Source organism: Bos javanicus, chromosome 21 (assembly GCF_032452875.1).
Source record: "Bos javanicus breed banteng chromosome 21, ARS-OSU_banteng_1.0, whole genome shotgun sequence".
NCBI lineage: Eukaryota > Metazoa > Chordata > Mammalia > Artiodactyla > Bovidae > Bos > Bos javanicus.
In genome coordinates, this window is record NC_083888.1 from 46,920,864 (window position 1) to 46,945,654 (window position 24,791).

Below are 24,791 nucleotides of genomic sequence, written 5' to 3' on the forward strand. Positions count from 1 at the left end.
TGTTCTGAATGTTAGCCTAAAAAAGTAAAAAGTTGGGAATGGCTTATGTAAAACTGGGGTGTTTTATTTTGTGTACTGCCTGCTATTCTTTATGTTTTAAAATGTGCTTGTAATGATATACCAGTGCTGTAGGTCTTTTTCTTGTTGTTGTTATTGGAGTTCATTAAAAACATTTAGTTTTAGACCATTTTGTATAGTCACAGTAATACTGAGTGTTTTGTTTTATATCCATCAGAGATCATTTTTCTTATCCATTTTAGTACTTATAAAAACATAGCTTAAATCTCTAGCAGTCTAGTTAGGGTTTACCAGTGAGAGAATATAGGTGTTGGTCTGACAGTCCAAGAGGGAACTAGAAGTTTCACTTGCAACCAGTGTCCTATCTGAATGATTTACTTTCATTAGATTATAGGAATTGCCTGGTATGTTTTGGGACTCGTAGAGGGATGGTGTGGGGAGGGAGGGGGGAGCGGGGTTCAGGATGGGGAGCACATGTATACCTGTGGTGGATTCATTTTGATTTTTGGCAAAACTTTATTTTCTTAAAAAAAAAATAAAATAGCAAATAAAAAAAAATAAAATAAAAAACAAAGGAAAAAAAAAAAAAGAACTTGAATGGCAAAACCACTAATTACTAGGGCGTGAAGAAATTATCACAATAAGCCATAAATGAAAAATTTTTGCTTAAGGAATGAAATAAAACTTATATATAAATTTTTATATATATATATATATATATATTTTTTTTTTTTTTTTTCCCCTTTTTAGTGTCCTTTTAAAACTTAGATTTTGGGTAGGGGTAAATGTTTTGTTTTTGGCTCTGAAGAATTCACTTATATGCCCAGGAGAGGGCAGCATTTTACTATATCAGTCTCATAAAAGAATTAGCCCTACTTAGACTGTCAGTGTTTCTTGTAATTACTCCCAGTATATTTGTTGCTTGCTTATGAATTAACTTGCATTTATGGAACTAAATCATTCCAATCATTTAATTACACCTGAGGAGCTGAACTATAATTGCTTGCTTCCAACTAGGATCTGATATGGCTTGAGCAGTATTAATTTGGTGTTTACTTTTCTGAGTGCTAAAAGCATTAAAATGATTGTGCAATGGGATTACATTTTACTAATTGCTGGCATTCATTAGCTGGGTAAATGATGAGGAAGAGTGACTGTATATCGCAAAGGGATAAAATTATGGTTTTAAATAGTATATTACTAAGCACATTAAGGCCTGTAAGGCATGTTTTAAAATACTCCAGAGGTTATTAAAGACTGTATTTTCTACATGTCTTGCTATATGAATCTCTTATTAAAAGAGTGCAATTATTATTAACCTTTTTGGGCAATATGGAGGGAAATGGCTTCATTGACTGGAACATATTTCTTTGATATTAATAACTTCCTATATTTTCAGTTAATCCAAAAGTAAATGAGGAACTTAGAAAAAGATTGCCAACTCCAGATCAACATATTTAGAGAAAATTGGAATAGGAGAAGCTTGCTACAGCTCTATTTGAGGACTTTTTAAAGAACGCAGAGTTCTAGCTGTGAGGTGAATCTAATTTTATTATTCTCTTTAAAAGCATGCAAAAAAGTGAACTTGCATAGTTTTGATCATATTTATTATGAAAACAAAAGAGAGAAATACCAACAATTCCACAAGCTGAAAATAACCTTTTAAAAAATTAGAGTAACATTTTAAAATTACACACTATGAAATATTTATGTGAAAATATACATTCAAATAAATAAGTTTGAAATTTTTGCTATAAACTTATGACAAATAGAGTAAAATTTTTATTTTTCTTAAATTGTTGAAGTTGTGTTAATAGTTGGAAAAGACTTAAGTTAAATAAATTGAATAGTTCCCTAACCAAAGGAGCAAGAATGTCTAGACGCTTACCCTTGAACCGTATTTACTAAAATGTAAGTGTGAATGAAAGAACTTTTTTCCTGAGAAAAAAGATTTAATTTCACGTGTTGAAATATACAGTTAATTGTCCTATTATAAGTGTTTTAGAAAACCAGTTATCCTGTAAATTCTCTGTTAAACAAAGGTAAGATTTAGGTGTGTTCTGATATATTGTTTTAAGTTTATTTATCTAGAGTTGGCTTTATTTTAGCCTCAAATCTTGGCGCAAAAACCAGAGACATTGCCAGAGCAAACAAGAACAGAAGTGCAAATGGAGGACTGGTCAAAAGGTAAGGACTTTTAAGGTATTAATACCAAACCCCAGGTGATGTGCTCCTTTAAGGCACTGAATGAAGTGTGTTTGTTCTAACCAGTGTATTAGACAGAAGCAGATAAGCACAAGCACACATGCATGCACGCACACACACAAGGAAGGAAGTATACACAAAAAGACCCACATTCTGCATAAGAGACACAAGGAGAAAGAGAAAAAGGCACAGAGCAAGAGATACTGAAGAGAAAAAGGAAAGCAGACACACAGAGAGAGAAAGACACACACCCACAAAGTGATAGAGGAGATTGAGAGAACGACTAGTAGAGAAATGCATACGAGAGGTAAGCTCAGAGAAAGAAACCCAAACAGAGAAAGGAGACACAGATATAAGGGGGAGATGGTAAACTCAATGAAAAAGACACAGATACATATATAGAGGCATACACAGAGAGACGCATGCATAGATACACACAAAAAGACACACATCCTGAGACTCATGGAGGACAAGTACCAGAGTAAGAGAAACACAATGAGGAGACAGACAGACTGACAGAGAGAGAAGGGTTGGGCGGAGACGGGAAAGAGACATACGGAGAGAGAGGCACCTGTGTGCACACAGACACTCTCAGACAGAGACAGAGATGAGACACAAAGTTAAAGAGACAGAAGATACACACACATGCAGACACAGACAGACATGTATGGAGAGGAGACACATACACAGAAAAACAAAGACATACAGGCACAGAGACATACAGAGACACTTGTACACTAAAGACACTCAGAGACAACCACAGAAGAATAGTCAAAGGGGGACTCTCCCTAGAGTCAGAGCCACAGACACTCGCAGAGGTGTGTAGAGGAAAGCGGAAGAAATACTTCGAAAAAGAGACAGAGACATGAAATGAGTCAGAGACAAGGAGAGAAACAGAAAGAGAAAAGCACAGATGTGCACAGGCAGAGGGAGAGAGCTGTCAGAGAGAAATACAGTTTGAAAGACAGACAAAGAGAGGTCCTGCCAAAGGGAGAAATAGTGGAAGAATGGATGGATGGATGGGTACAAACATAGGTAGATAAGTATAGGACACCCATCTGTGTGTAGAGCAAGGTAGAATAAGCACCACACAGACGGGTTTTAAAAATGTTTGGTTTTTATTTGAGATCTTTTACACTAAATCTGGATACAGTTGCAAATCTGAAATGCTTGGATAACAAATCATTCTGAATATAGTATGACATATAGTTGAAAACTTGAAATTTTATGTTCGTCATTTTTATGTCCTTTGAATTTTTCCAAATAGACTTATTATCGAAACATTGCACATATCTCTCTTTCCCCTCTCCTTCAACAGGGCTTTCTTCACCATTTACCAACCACACTGTTACCTTTTTCAGAAGGTTAAAGGCCATCTGAGGGAACTCTTCTGTCATCCTTGAACTAAATCAGTTAATAGCTACACATTCTTTTGAGATACAGAAAGATGCTGCACTGAGTATATCTTTTTTGATTTCTCCATTTGTTTTTGATTTCTATACTATTATCGATTTTCTTGTCATTTATGTGTACCATTAGCAACCTTTCTATTTGTGATTCTAGGCTACTGTTCTGAGTTTAGAATCCACGTAACCGATTGCATTGTGTATAAAGGAATAGCAAGTAATACCTGAGTAATGTATATAGTTAAAGGTTTTAATGAAAAGTTAATAGCTTTAGTGGAAGGATTTTGTGGCACTTGATTTTAGTCTACTCTCTTTATATTCAACTTGTGATAATGATGTATTGGTGTGAAGCAGGAAACTATTTGTTGTAGCTGTTTTTATTCATTTATGCAGATAAGCAGGCAAACACTCTTGAAAAACTCAAAGCAGTTCTTACTCAATGTATGTGCAAAATAAGAAAAGAGGAAGTAAATAACAATGCCCTTCTTGCTTTTGTTCCCTTTTCAGAGGTCACATTGCTATGAAAGCCATGTGGTTCACATTATAGACCAAAGGATCTTTAAGGAGCCAAAGGAATTATTTTTAATATCTCTAAAGAGTAGGGACCGTAGAGGAAATACTTCTCATAAATGTGAAACAACCATGAGAAATGTTAAGGAAGGGAACTGCTGAAGCTCTAGGACACTTGTGGAGAGGAGGGTTTTAGGGCTGAAGACAGATGCATAAATAGTTTGCAGCAGGCACAGACTGCAGGAGACGTGACTGAAACATCATTAAGAAAATTTGCATTTTTACAGACATTTTTTGGACAGTGGAAATAGGACTAAGACATTCCTTAAGGACCTATTAATGAAACATTATTAACAAATAAAGTTAAACAGGTAAATGGAGTATCTTTTGAGTTTTGTGATAACCAATACATTTAAACATATGGTTACTTTTTTGTTATCAAGGTTCATGGGATTTTTCATAAAGCACAGATTGCTTCAAAGCTAGGCTATTCTTATAGTTATTTTATTTAAAGTTATCTTAATTTTTAAGGAAATGGAGCTAATTAATAACTTTTATTATACTTTGCATCATCTTACAAGTTTCATTATAAGGAATGCTGAAGTGGTTATTCTTTTCCTAGCTTTATTTTAGAAACATTGCTGAAATATTTGACATCAAAGATTTGATGAGGTAAACAATGTTAACTGGTGAAATGTTTTACATTTTTCTTGGTTTTTATCATTATTCTCAGTTTAGAAAATGTAAAGCTGAGATTGATAGGCAGGATAAGTGAAGACATCTATAGACTGTACAAGCTTCTTTGTACCCTGCCCTGAATGAATGAAATTTTAGGTTGTGGAAGCAATAGGTGACAACATTTGTGTGTTGTGTAGTGAACATTGATAACATCTTCTGGCTTACTTAAGAAGTAAATGATGTTTTTGTCCTTTCAGAAAAGCCTTCTCTTTTTCAATATTCCTTTTTCCTCCCTGCTTTTGAAGAAAAAAATGAAATGGCACAGTCAAAGGGCATATGTAAAGTTAACCCTCAGAAAGAACCAGTTACTATAAGATTGACTGTTTAGCCTGTCTTAAGCATTTACTTATTATTTACTTAACAATTTAAGAAAAAAGTCTTGGGGATCAGAAATCTCTTATGAATAATTATTGGGAATAGTATGTTAAATTACTGGATAGTTCTTAAATTTTGGTGATTTTTATTAAATTAGCAGAAACACGGTTGTTTTGTAGTGCACAACAGTCTGTTGGAAATAATTTTAAGTGTGATTTATGAATAAACATGTGTGCCATAAGAATATATACCTACAGTAATGGTAAAAATGAGGTCTGGATACCAGTTAAATTTAGAATATTGTTAAACTTGTTTAAATTTAGAACCTTTAGGGGTCAGTGTTCCCTAAGAAAGGTTAAAGAAGGTTATTGTGCCTACCCAAATTAAACACTGTCTGCTGTGTTTTAAATATTTCTTACCAATTGAGGGTAAGAAATGGTAGGAATCATACAGCTTGAAGAATTTTTAGACAAAAACCTTTCAATTTTATGAGTTTCTTTAATATTTTTAGGTTTTGTATTTTAGGAGTTATATTTAATATTTGTTTTATACACAGAGTAGTTATTTTCACTTATGTATTATCTCAATTTAAATGTGAAGCACATTTTAAAAACTATTTTAAGCATAATTTTAAAAAGTGAGCATAATTCTAAATCATTGTCTCAATTGAAACTTGAGTTGAAAGCCTTCTAGAACTGCTTAAGTCAATAGATTTCTTACATGTTGCAGTTTATTGGAGGTTAGCAAATATTTTTAAAAATTTTATCTTGCTGCTCTAAGTAAAAAGCAACTGTCTTCTTTATATGTAAAGAGGACATGATTTTGTTACCATGATTTTTGTGGTTTTTCTGTCAGATAACAAGGACTAAAACCTAGCAAAAGGTAACCTATAAGTAGTTTGTTAGTTTCTTCTTGAGTCAGAATACTGTTTAATTTTGCTTGGCATTTGGAACCTATGTGCCACCTTCAACCTCTTTTATTATTGGTTCTTTTATCTTTCTCTCTTTTCACAAATTATGTGTTCTTTTTATGTGTTTTTTACGTCTAAAACTATTGTATGATTTGTAAACATTTTATAAGAGTAGACATCTATAGAAAAACAACCCGGATGCTTTTAAATGTCTTTGATCATTATGATAAAAATATTAGAATTTCATGTCATCTTCATAAACTGTTTCAAAGTAGAGAGGAAGGAAACAGCAACTTATGTAAAATGGACATCCATTTCTACCAGCAAGATAGCTGGTAGGAAAAAATGAATCCCCTAGACATTATGATTAGACACTCCTTGAAATTCAAGGTGTTGGAACTGTCCACATAATTATTTATTCTGTGTTGAATTACAGGATTTGAATTGTACTTAATAATTGTCATTCTAGTTAGTAATGGTTTATTTTCCCTGAATGAGTAACACAATTTGTTTTTATTAATTTTGTTTAAATTTAAAGGAAAATTACACTGGAGAACCAATGCATTTAATAATTTTAATATCATGTTATAGTAGAAAGAATGTAAGTTTGGGAACTAGATTGACCTGTGTTTTAATTTTTCAATCTTCTACTGACTGCCTACCTGGACTTAGGTGCAAGTTTCATAATTATTTTCAAACCAGAGTTTTCTTGTTTATGGAACAGGGAGATACTTCCTTTTGGAGAGTTTGGAAGATGAGAGATTGTGTATGTAAAAGCACACATATATACCTACAATACCTGAAATAGGAAACAAGTTTTATATGAATTTCATATACCAGAACAATTATTTTCAATAATGTAGTGGTAGTAATAGTCTTTACAGATGCTTAAAAAATAGATTGTTGACATTTTTTATAGGGCCTAGATAAGTGGTGGTGGTTGCATCATTGTTCTTCCACCCAGCTGTGAAAGATAGTCTATAAAAAAGTTTCGGAAGTATTAAGAACACAAATAATAGTATTTGAAATGGTTATTATTAGTTTTATAGGAAGTTATTCTCTTTAGATATAATGTTCACAATATCAAAAACTTGATATTTTTCAAAGTAGTATAGTTTATATTTAGTATATTTATATTTTTTAGAATAGAATATAAAATCAATAATAATCATTTAGGGTAAAATCTAATTGTGTCTGTATTGAAATTGCAATTGCAGTAATAATCTTCACACTAGTGACATTATACAATTTGCCTTTTTCTTTTGGCAAGGGTGAATATAAGAACGCATTTCTAATTTTTGTTTTGCCATAGAAGGGTTAAAAAAAGAGCATGTCAAGGTCTGCCTAAATTTACTATTTATCTCCATAGGTTCTAACTTAATAGAGTTCTGGTGGTTTCTTACACATGACCATTGAGAATATTTGAAAGTGGTTTTAGGACTGCTGGCAGTGAGCCAACAAGGATTGATTCATTTCCAGAGGAAATGCTAAGATACCCTTAAAAGCATGATTGAGGTTATACTCTTTTAGAAAAAAAATAATTTCTTTTTTTAAAAAAATAAGTTTATAAAAATAAATGAGATTCTGAGTGTCCTTGTTTTTTAGGGTTGATATGAATGATTCTGTCACGATTCCTGGCCTCACTAGAAAAATGTAATGGAAAACCAAAAAATTTTTCTAAGGACAACTTAGTCTTCTAGCTGGTAATGAAGTTTATTATAAACCGTGTTTTGGGATTTATCATTTCTGCTCTTAGTAATTCACATTTATGAATATATGTCATATATATTTTTTACTTTAGTGGGCAGTTTTTTAAAAAGACTTTATTTTGGAGAATAGCTTTAAGTTCTCAGCAAAACTGAGCAAAAAGTACAGAGTTCCCATTGCACCCCTACTACCTAACCCCACACAACAACAGCTGAGTATAGTGGTGCATTTGCTAGAGTTGATAAACCTGCCCATAAATTCCTAATGAGGGAAAATTTGGGGAGATAATAGGACTCTTTATTTCTTTTCTTTCTTTCTTTTTTTTAAAACTAAATTTAGAGTCTTTTAGAGTGTTTTTCAGCCTATACTCTTCACATGGAATTCTTACTACCCTTTCAGTCCTTCATTTTGTAAAAATGATAATCACTAAGAAGACTAAGCATGAAAAATGGTAATTTTTTTTTAATGGGACTACTTCTCCATTTCTATGCTATTAGTATGATCCTCTCTTTTTACAACTTGGAACTATTTCTTTGATTTAAGGAAATGCAATTCTGCTTTTAAAGAGCTGTTTTAAATATATTTGTGACCATGAAAATACATTTTTTTTAATAGAAAAAAACTACTTGAATTTTTCAAAAGTTTTTGGCTTTAACTTTTCCATTCTTAAGAATCTGAGCTCTTTGATAAAAGTCCTCATTCATTTCTGGTTAGGGCCCTTTCATACCAGAGCACTTCCTGGAACACATATTTATGACACAAATCTCAATATAATATTATTGAATCTTAAATTTTTTATTTTTTTTTTTTTTATTATTTTATGAATCTTAAATTTTTTAGAAATTGCAATTTCAGTGGATCATACTTAAGATGATTATTATGGTCTCCATAGTGGCTGCATTTGTCACCTTAGCATGATTGTCCTGAGTGTGCATTGGCATTTTGTTGATTTTGTTGATCTGAATCAATATACAGTGGTGTATAGACTGAATTTATGACCATTTACACAGTTGGTTCAGGTTGACTGACTGACTGTAGAGTAGGACTGATGTGACTACATTTATTCTGTTTTTGGTTGTAAATATATCTGGAAGTTGAATATAAAATTTGGGGTTTAGTATGTGTATATATTTGTGTTTTAATCAAAACTACCTGTCATGTAAGACATCATTATCTTCTGGGAGGAAGTTTCAGATACAAATTTTCTTCATGTTTTGCCTTTTGTGACTTTGTTTTTTCTTGGGGAATAAAAAACATATTTAGAAGATCAAGCTATAAAATTTTGAAATTGGTTGCATAGATTATTTCATAGTCTGAATGATTGAATTAAAAATTCTAATCTGTAGCTTTGTGGTAAAATTGATAAATTTTGCCAAATGGTATAATTGTGCTGATAAGATGTAAGGTAAAAGTAATTATTTCAGAAAATTATATTTTGACTTCATTTTTAATTTATTTTGTCTTCACATATTGAAACTTTTCTGTGCTTTAAAATCAGGATGCTAGTGAATGAAAAGCTAAAAGTAATCTGTTCACATTGGTAAAAATTATACTTGTATAGATACTGAATATGTTAGTTTTTGCAAATTAAATGTTTGAAGTTAAAAATCAAATACTCTTTTTTAATAGTTTCACTGGCTATACTTAAAATAATGTGATGTACTCTAAAACATGGTAACATTCTTTGATTTTGAGTTTAGAAATATATTCAAAATTAAGCAAAAAATACTCTTATTTCCTTCCTTAATATCCTATTTAAGTTTTATCCTCTCTGTTTCAGATTAATTTTCAGATTAATGTTGATCCCTAACAGATTAAGATAGGTAAGGTTTATTTAGCCTTAGTTTCCTTGAATCCACAACACGTATTGGAGGAAATCTGATAGGAAGAACTAGAGAAATCCATAATTCTGAAAGAATCAGGATTGTGAATAAATTCTAGCATTTTGAGTATGGAATGCAGACTATTTTGTATCCTTTCCATGGATTAAATTAAGTGTAAAGATTTTACAAATTTCAAGGAATTGTTATTTTAAGTAGATTAAATGATTTTTGAATCTTTATCAGGAAACCAAATGTTGCAGAATTTGGAGTCACTGAAGGCTTTTATTCAATTGCTTTTAAGAGTTTAAAGTTAAAAAGAGTAATATTTCGGTTCAGCAAATCTGATTTTTTTCCTTTCAGAAACCTTCATTGTCTCTATTTTATAATCAGTCGATATATTTCAGCATCAGGACAGTGCTGCATTAGTCCAGGTAAGAAGAGCGAAGACAAAACAAAAATTTTCGTTAAAAAAGAAGTCCTAGATCTCCTGAGAATGCAGTGAAGACTAGCGTCGGAGACTTCCTCTGCATTTTTAATAGACCATTGGTCTCTAATAGGTTCTATATTGGTCCTTCTTTACCTTTTTCTTTTTTAAAAGTCTCTGCCTCTCACCACAGTCATTTGAAATGAATAGATTATATACATAGATAATTCTTACTTTTCTCAGGCTTTTTTTGTCTCAGGTATTTAATGCTTTTTTTAAAAGTTAAAAAATACTAACAAGATGGTGATGATGATGTACATTAGTATAGTAGTCACAGTTGATTAATAAAATGAGAGTCCCTACCTTTTCCTTTTGTTCCCTCCCCCACCAAATAAATGGTGAATTTGAATAAAACATACATCATTTGCATAGAAAGTTATGTAATGATGCCATATAGAGTGTAATGATTTCCTAAAACCTTGTATTTAAAGTAACCTGAATTACAATGAGAGATAAACAGAATATTTACCCATCCCTTATGAGCTGCTGCTGATATGTAAATTTATTCTTCTACTTTGCACAAATATACTTTTGAGCTACTGCTTAAACACTTTGAGGTCCTTAGTCAAACAGTTTTAATGATGCCTCCAATATTATGAAAGTGTGACATTTGATGAATGTCTCATATAGTTTTGATATCTAGGCACATGTCAACAAAAAAAATGAACATTAGTTTGTCATGCAACACCTAGATAATTTATAATTTTACTGTTTATATCCATCTTGACATTTTTTATCTGCCAAAGGCAGGTTTCATTTGGAATCTTAATCTGAGATTTATTTGGTGGATCTGGAAATCATAGCTAGGGTTCCCACAGGAAATGGTCCATCTACCAACAGATTAAATGGCAGTCCTGCAGTTGTTAGGGGAGCTCTGCATTTAACACACATGCATACTCATTCAGTCAGCACTGGGGAGAAAAATTAAAGTAGTAACCCAGGTTTAGGAACAATGTAGCTAAAAAGTCCCATATTTGCTGAATGACAAAGGGTTATATAGCAGCATTTCATTTTATTATTCGTGCTTGAATTTCTTGTTTGCTCTGTTGAGTCTGCTGACGAATACTAATAAATGCCTGCAACAATCCAGACGAGAGATGCCTGGCAACAAAGCTATGCGGTGGACCTCCCTGATCTTCTCCAGTTCACAACCTGACCTTTTGAAAAATTGGCTGGGCTAAGCTGCAGAATTTGGGTGTAATGGTTATTGTTAACTCCAGCTTTAGGATTTATTAATTTGTGTGATCAAGACTTACCTATACTTCAAAGTTTCAAAAGACCAAATACAATCATCCATCCATTAGAACTAACATTGTGTTTCAGTGATTTCCACTTAGTATCTGACTGGTGATTCTCCTGTTTTATTTTCCAAATCTAAAGATGATCTTAAATAAAATGAAAGGCACATGTAACGAAATCATTTTTTCTCCTTTTTACAATTGCTATTAAAAAGGTTACCTTCCATAAATGCTTTATGGGATTGTTGAATTCATAGACAATTAGTATGTGTTCATACTTAGCAAACAAAAAATATATAATTAAAAAACCCATTTTACTTGCAGTGGTAGAAATGTAAGACTTACCTAGTTGATTCATATATTTAATTACTTTATATAAATTATTCTTAGGAAAAATTGAAAAGGTTGAAAAGATTAGAAATATAGTAAGTAGCCAAATAGTTCATGTCACGGGGGAATAAAGAGAATATAGAGTACTATTCTGCTAGTTAATCTAATTTTATGATAGTTTTCACAATCATTTTAGCTTAAATAATATTTGCAATGGTTTAAGTAGGATGATATAATTTTTACAAAGCTTTAATTTATGTGATAGTTTCATAAGTTAGGTAGTATAAGCTTTAGGTAATTGTACTGTGTTCATGGTCTTCATATGGTGAAAATGTTAAAATTTAAAAGCTGAAATACTATAATAGAACAGTTTTTGCAGAAATGTGTTGAATGAATATCGATGTGTTCATGACTGTTTCAGGCTTGAAACAAAAACTTTAAAAAATTTGTTTAGGACCACCACTTCAAAAGCTTTTTTAAATAATAAAGCAAAATTCCAGTAAGGTGATTTATATGTCTAGTCATTGGATAACTTGAAATGTGGTATACTAAGCCATTGAATTATCTTAATCAAAGAAGAAATAACCTCACTAGTTCTTTTTGACATGTTTATTTAGAGATACAACCATGTAATGGAATGAAAGGACATAGTTTATTTTGAATTCATGTACAAGTGAATAAATTATGTGACATTCCTAGGTTTCATGATTTTTCAGGTTAATAAACTTTTATGAAGCCTTATTTTAAAATCTTAGAGCTATGTCCAGCCTCTCCCCCATCATATGTTTTTGACCTCCCCTCAGTATATATGATACACCTTATTAGAATTACACAAAACTGTGTATCTGTGCTTTTCAACATAATAGCCAATGGCTCCATGTGCTTTGAATGCTTGAAATATGAGCAATTAGAATACAAAACAATGAAAATTAAAGTTATAGTATCTTCTTCTTCTTCTTCATAAGGCTGGTTAAGCCAAAAAATAAATTAAAAACACCTCAAGAGAGTATACAATATGCAGGTAACAAGTTTGCAGTTTTTAAGCCAAAGATCCAGAAGTTACCTAATTTCTTGTGACTCCTAAATTAGAATCTCTGAAGAATAAGTACCTGTGATCTATTACCTATGGTCCTGATCATATCTAATTTCATGTGCCAGTATAGTAGTGTTCAAATTATGTTACAGAAACATGCTATTTAAATTCCTTATTTTCCTGCTGTGGGAGTGCATTTACAGAAATATCCTCTTAATTTTCTTGCTATGAGATGGACTTTTCTTTCAGGATCTTTTCCTAATGTCAGGATTTCTGAGTTTTGAAGTTCTGTTATTTTTGTAATTTTTCAGCTTTATAATCTCATACAAACTTTATTAAACCATTATGTATTAACTACAAGTTGTAATTAAGCTTGTTAAGTATTTTCTCTTATTTGTATGTATCTCATTGAACAAAGTAGCATTTTATTTATTTTCCACGTTGATGCCTTTTGATTTTAATAGAAATTTTTTTCTCAATTGTATTTTTATGTATTCTTACTACAGTTTAATAAGAAAATATTTTGCTTTTAGCCAAGTAGATACTTGCAAATAATAATAGCTAAAATTTATTGTGTGTTTTCTATGCTGATACTTTTCTAAGAGATTATATAATTTAAATAATTTAATTCTCATAATAACCTTTTGAGTAGGTGCTTTTTTTGTGTGCTTTTTACTGATAGGGAAATTGATGAGAAGTTTATTAATTTGGTAAAGGTCATACAGCTATGTTGTAGAGCTGGAATTCAAACTCTGTGGTCTGTCTTCAGAGCCCATGCACTCTGGTTTTGCTTGGAAACTCTAAATACACCAATATTCTACTTGGAAGGTCTGAACTTTGCTCTTGTACTCACTCATGTTAAGTGGAGTTACTATAATATGGCAGAAGTTTCTGATGTCTTTTATGTCTGGGGAGAGAAAAGCTCATATATGCATCTATATGGAAAACTAATCACCCCACACATAATAGGAAGCAAATAGTCCAAAATATTTAGTAAAGGGAGTAAAGAGTATTTGTATACATATAGAGATAGATGATCTACATGTAATTTATCCAAGGAATTGATAGAAGTTATTAGGGGCTATGTTGAAACTAATGTTTGTTTAGAAAAATTCTTAACCATTGGAAAAAAAGACATATTCTGTTTAAAATGTGGGACTATAGTAAATCCATCATGAAATCACATTTATACTTATTCAACAGTAAAAAAAAAAAATCTTATCATTTTGATGTTTTTACATAATGTAGTGACAGTATACAAAAGAAAGAAGCGATAAACATGAGATTTTCATTCTTTTTATATTTATAAAATCTAATGCTACAATCAAAGTAACAACCTTTTCAAAAAAAGAAAGATGGAGTATAAAGAAGTGATGACCAATTATGTTAGCAAGTGTCAGACAACATAATTACAAATTGCTTCTTTTATGGTTCATTTTAGATAGTCAGTGCCCTTGAGGAGCACCTGCATGTGAAGGAGCAAGAAATACATTTATTTGAATGCACTTGCCTGTTACACTTCCATCCTTCTTTCTCTTTTCTGCCACTGAGCTCTCAGGTACCTGTGATGTTGCTATTCTGAGTAACCCCTGTAAGATCCCTAGAGACAATTCTAGCTCAACCACTCTGAAGAAACAGCTCTGTAAACAGTATTGACCCCCCAGGGGACCATCAAATCCATTTACACAGATACCAGTTGTCACAAACTATTTACAAAGCCAGACAGGACGGAATTTCCCAGCCTCTAAGAATCCCTATTTGATTCTAACTGCCTCCTCACTTCTGTATAGTAGTTGTGAAGTAACAGTTATTTTTGGCCCTGAGTTATGATTTCTTGGATGGCATCAATGTAGCTGAGTATATTATACATTAATGTATAATTGTCTGGAGAACTGATGTCAAAGGGGATCCCAAAGCGTTCTTTTCTAGGTTAGGAAATAGTATGATGCTGTTAATTTTCTAGACTAAGGAGTTGAGAATGTGATAGCAATACGAACACTGAAATAGTTGACAATACCGATACCTCCAGCGGTAAGGGGAGAATTTGTTAGATCATGAAAATGATCCACTGAAACAATATGAAAGTCACTAGGAAGATACAGGGTCTTCACACCATATCATACAGCCGGCCAACACACATGCATTAAGAGTTTTAAAAAGTTGTTACTAAATTCACCCAGTTTGCCCAGATGAATAAACTGGCTCTAACAATAGCAGTAGGTGGCATTTGAAGCATACTGAGTAATAATCTTCTATAGCATTATTTTCAATGGTGACAGGATAGGTTTACATGGCAGTGATTACATTAGGTAGCATGTAAAAATATTGTATTGTAAAAATTGGAGAATATATTTGTTTTAAGTAGTTAAAATTCATATGTCCAATTAATACAGCATGCCCACAGAAGAGCAAATAAATAAAGGGATTTATTAGTCATCACAAAAAATTTCATGTTATTTGAGGAAAGTTAGATTTCATAGACATGAATTATGAAGAAAAGATTGGTAACATTCTTAAGTTCATATGAAGAAATGAATTTAAATAGTTTTAATTCTGTTAGTCCTAATGATGAAACAATTGACAATGACGTTGATTCAACACTGAAGCAAATTATTAAAGAAAGTTATAGAGTTTCCATTTCAGACCATGAGAGAGAGGCATCAACAGAATAGAGTGTTTTCATCTGCCTAGAGGTAAATTTGAATCAGAAGTGAGTTCTTTTAAACATTTATCTCATCTTTCAACTTGAATAGTGTATGAAACAGACCCATAACTTCACTGTTGCTACACTTTATTGATATATTGCTAATTCAATATTTTTTGCAAGTGATGGGGGTAAGACAACATCTCAACTAAAGTTTTTGGTAGCATCAACCTGTTATTACTTGGTAAAAATTTTTCTGTTGGGCCTGCAAAGTTTAGGAAAAGTAACTGAAGACTGAATTAGAGTGACTAAATGCAGTTTTCTCTTGGTTGGTGAAGGTATTAACTCAGAAATTGAATTTAAGTTGACCTTTGAATAAGGTAAAGAAAATTTGGTAAACTGAAGTATGGTACAGCACCATCTTGATATTTGACCTGAAAAGTCAAAGTGAATTATGCCTGCAACTTACTTTGAAATGTTTCAGAAAAAAATATATATGTGTAGGTAGACTGACATAGAATAAATAATAAAGCAAGTGTGGTAAAATGTTAACATTTGAGGAATCTGCATGAAGGTTATATAGGAACCCTTTGTACTATATTTGCAACATTTTAATAAGACTGGAATTATTTCAAAGTAAAAAGGTAGAAAGACATGACTATTGTCTACCATCAGTCAGCTTTCTCATCAGGTTCTGTCTTCTTTAGCATGTTTATGCAGCCAGTGAAGTCTTTTGCATTTGTCTTTCATCTCTGGTCTCCATTGCCTGCCTTTTTTCTGAATGACTTCAGTGTCTTGAAAGGTAGCATTCCCTGTACCTTGATACCTTCATTTATTCCTCTCCAAGTACTTCATCATCAGTCTATTTAATCAACACATTCCCAGATCTACCACATCTTGTCTTTACAATGTTACACATTTTACAAGTTTTCACTCCTCGACTATAGCATCTAGTCCTTTCAAAACACCAAATGTCTTTGTTTTTCCTAAAGCTATTCCTTCTCTTTTGTACTCGTTCTTCCTGTTCTCTTATTCTTACAGTCTGTCCGCTTTTTCTTTACTGAACTCAAACCCTTGATAGTCCATTACTTTGCATATTTCTGTTTGTCATGGTTTGGAATAAATGCCTTTGTGAAATCATCCCACAGTCTTCCAGCTGAGCATCAGGATGTCTAGTATGTTTTGTTTGTGGTCTTTGTAGCCCTAGCATGCTCCTTAGTACATTGTCTTCAAATTATTAGATCAGTTTGTCTTCTTCACTGGACTGTAGAGTCTTTGAGGGGAGAATCTGTTTCTTACCCGTCTTTGTTTTCCCAGTACTTACCACAGGACATATCACACTGTGGCATTTCCATGGATGATTACTAAGTGAAAGTGAAGTCACCCAGTCATGTCCGACTCTTTGCGACCCCATAGACTGTAGTCTACCAGGCTCCTCCATCCATGGGATTTTCCAGGCAAGAATACTGGAGTGGGTTGCCATTTCCTTCTCCAGGAGATTTCCCAACCCAGGGATTGAACCCAGGTCTCCCACATTGTAGGCAGATGCTTTACCATCTGAGCCACCAGGGAAGTCATTAATTAATAAATAATGGGGTCAAACTTTCTATACAAATGATCAAATTCTGATATAAGGTAATGCAGTATGGCAGAGTACAGGACTGTTGAGACCATTCAGAGGATTTAAGGAAGATTTGCTAAAATAGTTTGTCCGAAAAAAAAAAAAAAGGTAAAAAGCAGACAGGAAGGAAAATTTTATAAGTCACCTTGTTTACTTTAAAGTAAAATTAAATTCTCATTAGAAGAATATGGATAGTTTCAGATCAGTCTCCAAATATCTGATGAACAGTTGCAGTTAGGAATCTAAAACCTTTTACTACAGAACAAGATTAGAAACATCCAGAAATAGAGCCAAATCACATAGTATGAATTCTTCAGAAGTATTAAACATTTAGAATTAAAACCCAGAAGTGCATTAGAAGTTTATGAGTTTATTTTGATAATACTTCAAGAGTTAATGATTACTCGGATCCAGGAGGGATCAGTCAAGAACCCTCTTATTGGCAAGGTTCCATGTCTGCTCTGTTTGAAGAAGATATCACATTCACAGGTGAAAAGACCTAATTTACCAAGAGTTCAGGGATCACAAAATTTGACGTTAGGTAAGCTGAAGTGGAAAAGAAATGCAAAAAAGCAAAATGGCTGTCTGAGGAGGTCTTACAAGTAGCTGTGAAAAGAAGAGAAGCGAAAAGCAAAGGAGAAAAGGAAAGATACAAGCATCTCAATGCAGAGTTCCAAAGAATATCAAGGAGAGATAAGAAAGCCTTCCTCAGTGATCAGTGCCAAGAAATAGACGAAAACAACAGAATGGGAAAGACTAGAGATCTCTTCAAGAAAATTAGAGATAACAAGGGAACATTTCATGCAAAGATGGGCTCGATAAAGGACAGAAATGGTATGGACCTAACAGAAGCAGTAGATATTAAGAAGAGGTGGCAGGAATACACAGAAGAACTGTACAAAAAAGATCTTCATGACCAAGAGAAGCACGATGGTGTGATCACTGACCTAGAGCCAGACATCCTGGAATGTGAAGTCAAGTGGGCCTTAGAAAGCATCACTACGAACAAAGCTAGTGGAGGTGATGGAATTCCAGTTGAGCTATTTCACATCCTGAAAGATGATGCTCTGAAAGTGCTGTACTCAATATGCCAGCAAATTTGGAAAACTCAGCAGTGGCCACAGGACTGGAAAAGGTCAGTTTTCATTCCAATCCCAAAGAAAGGCAATGCCAAAGAATGCTCAAACTACCGCACAATTGCACTCATCTCACACACTGGTAAAGTAATGCTCAAAATTCTCCAAGCCAGGCTTCAGCAATATGTGAACCGTGAACTTCCTGATGTTCAAGCTGGTTTTAGAAAAGGCAGAGGAACCAGAGATCAAATTGCCAACATCCACTGGATCATGGAAAAAGCAAGAGAGTTCCAGAAAAACATCGATTTCTGCTTTATTGACTATGCCAAAGCCTTTGACTTTGTGGATCACAATAAACTGTGGAAAATTCTGAAAGAGATGGGAATCCCAGACCACCTGACCTGCCTCTTGAGAAACCTACATGCAGGTCAGGAAGCAACAGTTAGAACTGGACACGGAACAACAGACTGGTTCCAAATAGGAAAAGGAGTATGTCAAGGCTGTATATTGTCACCCTGCTTATTTAACTTCTATGCAGAGTACATCATGATAAAGGCTGGGCTGGAAGAAGCACAAGCTGGAATCAAGATTGCCGGGAGGAATATCAATCACCTCAGATATGCAGATGACACCACCCTTATGGCAGAAAGTGAAGAGGAACTCAAAAGCCTCTTGATGAAAGTGAAAGTGGAGAGTGAAAAAGTTGGCTTAAAGTTCAACATTCAGAAAACAAAGATCGTGGCATCTGGTCCCATCAGTTCATAGGAAATAGATGGGGAAACAGTGGAAATAGTGTCAGACTTTATTTTTTTGGGCTCCAAAATCACTGCAGATGGTGACTGCAACCAAGAAATTAAAAGACGCTTACTGCTTGGAAGGAAAGTTATGACCAACCTAGATAGCATATTGAAAGGCAGAGACATTACTTTGCCAACAAAGGTCGTCTAGTCAAGGCTATGGTTTTTCCAATGGTCATGTATGAATGTGAGAGTTGGACTGTGAAGAAAGCTGAGTGCCGAAGAATTGATGTTTTTGAACTGTGGTGTTGGAGAAGACTCTTGAGAGTCCCTTGGACTGCAAGGAGATGCAACCAGTCCATTCTGAAGGAGATCAGCCCTGGGATTTCTTTGGAAGGAATGGTGCTAAAGTTGAAACTCCAGTACTTTGGTCACCTCATGCGAAGAGTTGACTCATTGGACAGGACTCTGATGCTGGGAGGGATTGGGGGCAGGAGGAAAAGGGGACACCAGAGGATGAGATGGCTGGATGGCATCACTGACTCGATGGACATGAGTCTGAGTGATCTCCGGGAGTTGGTGATGGACAGGAAGGCCTGGCGTGCTGCGAATCACGGGGTCGCAAAGAGTTGGACATGACTGAGCGATTGAACTGAACTGAACTGAAGCTGAAGTGGGGGCTTCCCAGGTGGCACAGTGGTAAAGAATCCACCTGCCAGTGCAGAAGACATGGGTTCAATCCCTGGAGTAGGAAATGGCAACCTGCTCCAGTATTCTTGCCTGGAAAGTTCTGTGGACAGAGGATGCTGGTGGGCTACAGTCAGTGGGGTTGCAAAGAGTGAGTGCTTGTGAGTGCCTGTGTACTCAGTGCATGACTGAGCACACGAGAGAGAAGCTGAAGTAAGAAAGAGAGCTATAAATGTGGTAATGAAAAGTAATATAGATATCAGGGATGAGGTGAAGTCAGCACTCAGAGTTAGAAATAAAAACTAAATGAAGAGAGATGTTACATTACATCCAGAAATACAGAGGTGAAAACCTGGGACAAGTTGCAGATAACGATATGTTTGTTCTCAAAAACAGGTCAGAGAGTCAAGACTTAAGATTCTGAAGCAATTGATAAGGTGTTGCCATGGGGCACGCAGAAACCTTGTGTGCTGCAATCCATGGGGTCGCAAAGAGTTGGACGCACCTGAGCGACTGAACAGCAACAGTAACAGTGGGGAACTGGGGGCTTTTCCTTACTGGCTATGCTCCTTGGCTTATCCTTTTACCTGTTGAAGAATCTTTGTACTTCATAAACTGAAGAATAGCATAGGGCCTAATATAAATTGTTGTCTTCTGATATGCCTCTGGAGACAATTTTTGTTGTTTTGATATTGTTTTCTATAGCTGTAATTTTCTTTAAATTACTTTAAAAGTCATAGGTGTTCAGGATGGGGAACACATGTATACCTGTGGTGGATTCATTTTGATATTTGGCAAAACTAATACAATTATGTAAAGTTTAAAAATAAAATAAAGTTAAAAAAAAAAGTCATAGGTGCTAAAAAGCCTGGTCTGTTAATGATATTATCTAGTGATATTCCATAGTGTCCATTTATAAAATTTTATAATACCTCTTTCATATTTGGGGGTACTAATACCAGCCTATTCTAGAAATGTAGCATGATGAACATCTACAGCAGATCAGGTGTTTTGAAATTTCAAGAACCAACAAATAACCTTCAGATACATATAATTGTTAAAGTTTAAAACAGAATATAATGAAATATCATAGATATGTAATTATGATAGCATATTTTCCCAGTTTATGCCCTCAGTGAATTTAAGAGTAATTGACCAAAAATGAATATTTTCTGGTTTAGCATTCAGCCACCAATAGACAATGTCCAGGACTTGGAGTGTATGACTGGCTATACCTAATTTCAGCATATATATATATAAGCAAAGAATTTCTTCTGGAAGAATGAGTGCTTTGTGAGGGGTACCTTATTTATGTTTCTCTATTTTATTTTTATTGTAAAACTACTCTTCTGCCTCAAAAGGATTTTAAGTGTGACAAATTAAAGAAGGCATCATAAACAAGCAGGTGCGATTCACCTGCTTTTTAAAATTGACGAATTGTTTCTATTGGAAATAATAAAGTACTGGTTTCAATCAGTATTTGTGGTCATTGATCTGATTTATTGGTTAAGAGAGTTTGTTTTGTTCACTTGTCTATGTGTCATTTTCTCCCCGGAATTTCACTATAAATCAGATATACACTGTTCCTTTGAATAGCTATTTAATAGTTACAGCTTGAGGTAACTCATTTTTATGAGATAGCCAAGCTTTTCAAAATATTCTGTAATTTATTATACATATCTGATGAAAGGTAAGTTAAAAATAATTCTCCTTGTATTATTTCCCTTTTAATATGATGATGCTTATTATCAAAATAATAGCTAACATTTATTGATGGGCCAAACAGTAGGCCAAGTACTTTGTCTTCATTAATTCAGTTAATCCTTGCAGCAACTCAAGTAAGCAGTATTATGTTTCCATTTAACAAAGTCTGAGGCACAGATGGGTAAAGTAACTTGCCCAAAGTTATATGTTTGGCAAAGACGAGATTCTAACTCAGTCTGACACCAGAATCCCATGCACATTATCACTTCACTGTAATCAGTTAACTTACCATATCCTGTTTTTCAAATTCTAGAAAAAAAAGTAATGTATAAAATAATAACCTAAATCAGTGGTTCCCAGCCTTGATTTTATACTAGACTCCTGTGATCACACCCAGGGATCTTGATTTAGTTAGTATAAGGTGAACCTGAGCTTTAGGATTTTTAGAAACTCTTCAGCTGATGTAGACTTCCCTGCTGGCTAAGCCGGTAAAGAATTTGCCTGCAATGCAGGAGACACAAGTTCAATCCCTGGATCAGGAAGATCCACTGGAGAAGGGAATGGCAACCCATTCCAGTATTTCTTGCCTGGGAAATCCCATGGACAGAGGCTACAGTTCATAGGGTTGCAAAGATTTGGGCACGACCAAGTGGCTAAACACACACGCAGCTGATGTACACTTGAGGTTGTAAACCACCATCCTACTCTGCTGTCTGACTGGAAATGGAAGCATTAATAGCAAGATCACCCTGTACATGTTTGTCTGATTACAATAGGAGTAAGGTTAGTAAGTGCATGTTTAAAGCTACGAGACCACTTATTTACAGAAAAATACTCTTTTGATCTGTTTAATATGTAACGATGTTTTAAATATCATGTTTTTATTTTGTTTTAAATGCAGACATAACCCATAGTTACCTTGAACAAGAGACTACAGGCAGAAATAAAAATACCCAGCCAGATGAGCAACTGCCTGTGAATTCTAAGGGAAGCATGCATCAGAAATCCAATGAATTAGTTAATGAAGCTACATATGAGAGCACAGAACTGCCAGAGCAGAGATCAAGGAATTTTCAAGTCGTCAGCCCTCATCCAGGTGACGAGACAGCTTACTGCACTGCAGGAAAATCCAAGTGAGTGCTAGCACCCTTAGATTTAGAAAGTAAGAATTGGGAGAACTTTTCCTTCCTCTCTTCTTCCCTCTGTTGCTCCCTTTCTTTTTAATGTGGCCCTAATTTGATGTATGGTTAACTTATTAGAATTTGGGGAGTTTTCTGCTATTTTCATTACGTTAATATAATGTATCTAAGTCACTGAGTGAAAAAGCACAGGATGAGCCTGAATGAAGGTCATGAGGATTTTTTTTGTAATTGTTTGGTTTTTGTTTGTTTGGTCCTGAGGTTTTATATTTTGTTGAGTATTGTTTTAAGTGACCTTTCATTAAGGATCTGGAAATAACTATTACATTGATGAAAATGGTATATTTTTCATCAGAACCATAACGTGGCAGCTCCACGAAAAGACAAGCCCAAAGATATGTTTTGCTTTTGGTCAGCACTGTTCTTCATTTAAATGAGTTTGACTTCTTTTAGAAGGGTCACCTACTCTCCTGTTTACATTCCTTGATATTTTACATTTTGTAGTTTATACCCATTCACTTTATCTACCTATTTTATGAAGAGATTTGAATTTGTGACACCTGTGACTTTTTCCTTAAAAGAGTAAAATACTTTGATAATTAGTCATGTACTATGAAAATATTGCTACATTTAAAGATTCTCAATGACTAATTTATAATTATATTGAAATATAAATATTGTATTTTCAGTCTAGACAAAGTCATATTTATGGAATACTTTTTAACAGAGTTTTATGTAGGAATACCTGTTTCTATTTACTTAAAAATTATGAAATAGGTATGTTAATGAATATTGATATATAATGAAGTAGATAATGTTAATATGTTCCACCCTCTTGGCAGTCAGTTATAGTCTTATGAAAGTACAGATTGGAGTATATTTTTGGGAAGTAGGGATGAATGAAAAGGTGATAAACTTTATAACCACATAGGAAAGGTAAATAGTAGAGACTGGGCTAAAGTCATCTACTTTTTCCTTCCCATCCTTTATAGTACTTGCTAACAAGTTAATTATTGTTCTCAAATAGCATACACATTGTCAAAAATTTATTTTGCTTACCCCTAAGTGTCACAGGAATAGGTTTTCATTTTTAATATGCTGTGACTTTAATAATGAAAATATGATATTCTGTCATTTATAATGAAAAATTATTTGTTGTTCCCAGTTTCAGAAAAGTAAGAATGTATCTGGAGTCCTGACCAAAAGTACGAATTGAATTAATATTCATAACCCATTAAAAACTGAATTCTTTAATTGTACTGAACCATCAATGGCACCCCACTCCAGTACTTTTGCCTGGAAAATCCCATGGATGGAGGAGCCTGGTGGGCTGCAGTCCATGGGGTCGCTAAGAGTCGGATACGACTGAGCAACTTCACTTTCACTTTTCACTTTCATGCATTGGAGAAGGAAATGGCAACCCACTCCAGTGTTCTTGCCTGGAGAATCCCAGGGACGGAGGAGCCTGGTGGGCTGCCGTCTATGGGGTCACACAGAGTCGGACATGACTGAAGTGACTTAGAAGTAGTAGTAGTAGTAGTAGTAGTAGCAGTAGTAGTAGTAGCAGTAGTAGTAGTATGCATCTCTATGGTGGTGGTGGTTTAGTCGCTAAGTTTTGTCCAACTCTTGCTACCCCACAGACTCCAGGCTCCTCTGTCTGTGGGATTTCCCAGGCAAGAGTACTGCAATGGGTTGGCATTTCCTTCTCTCTCGGATCTTCCTGACCCGGGGATCAAACCTGGGTCTCCTGCATGAATCTTTATAGTTATTACCAAATGTTTTTCACAGATTTAACTCTTCCTTGTGAGATTGGTGTATTAGTACCTCTGTGAATTTGTGATGTTTATGCTTTTTCATCCATAGTATTTTCTTAAGAGAAATTTTATATTAAGTAATTTTACACATTTATTGTTAAACTTGTTTCCCTGTTTGAAGTATAAAATGTACAGATCCTGTAGAGTGGAAATTATGTGTATATTGTTTTAATAGTTTTCTTCATTACAGCATCATGGACCACAGAAGTAATGATTTGCATTGCGAATGTACGAATCCTTGTCAGGTTACTTCAGATTTCAGTAAAGAGGAGACAATAGCGTTGCTTCTAAAAGAATTGAACATTCTCAAAGCAAGCAATAAAAAGGTACAGTATAGAAAGTCTGATAATTGTAGAGCATACTTTTAGTTATTGGCCTTCTAAGTTTGCTGTCACTCATCATAATTCAGTTTTATTGTGTACTTTAATCCTGGAACAGTAGCTTTATGCCGTTGCCATACCATGCCATTCAGGGTATGATTGAATTGAGACATGGGCTATGAAGAGCAGTTTCTTTTGTTTCCTGCCTTGGTGGCTTGCAATATCACTCGCTTTTTCATAATCTGTAGTACTTTGCATAGGTGCCTATAAAATTCAAGTTTTACTTCATTGGTTTCATGTTACTTTCTTAACTTTTTTTCTTTGTAGTATCT

The 24,791-nt window shown here is 34.1% G+C and overlaps 1 protein-coding gene across 2 annotated transcripts in view; it reads left to right on the forward strand.

The window, feature by feature from the left end:
• MIPOL1 (mirror-image polydactyly 1) overlaps positions 1 to 24,791 on the forward strand; it is a 306,156-nt gene that overhangs the window by 61,169 nt on the left and 220,196 nt on the right. Inside the window, exons 2-5 of one of the 2 annotated variants that reach the window (XM_061394947.1) lie at positions 1,418 to 1,555; positions 2,127 to 2,205; positions 22,088 to 22,319; positions 24,330 to 24,465. In XM_061394947.1, the coding sequence (XP_061250931.1) occupies positions 2,187 to 2,205; positions 22,088 to 22,319; positions 24,330 to 24,465 (387 nt within the window). In that variant the 5' untranslated portion in view covers positions 1,418 to 1,555; positions 2,127 to 2,186. The remainder of the gene's footprint in view (positions 1 to 1,417; positions 1,556 to 2,126; positions 2,206 to 22,087; positions 22,320 to 24,329; positions 24,466 to 24,791) is intronic. The other variant, XM_061394948.1, reaches the window with a different exon arrangement.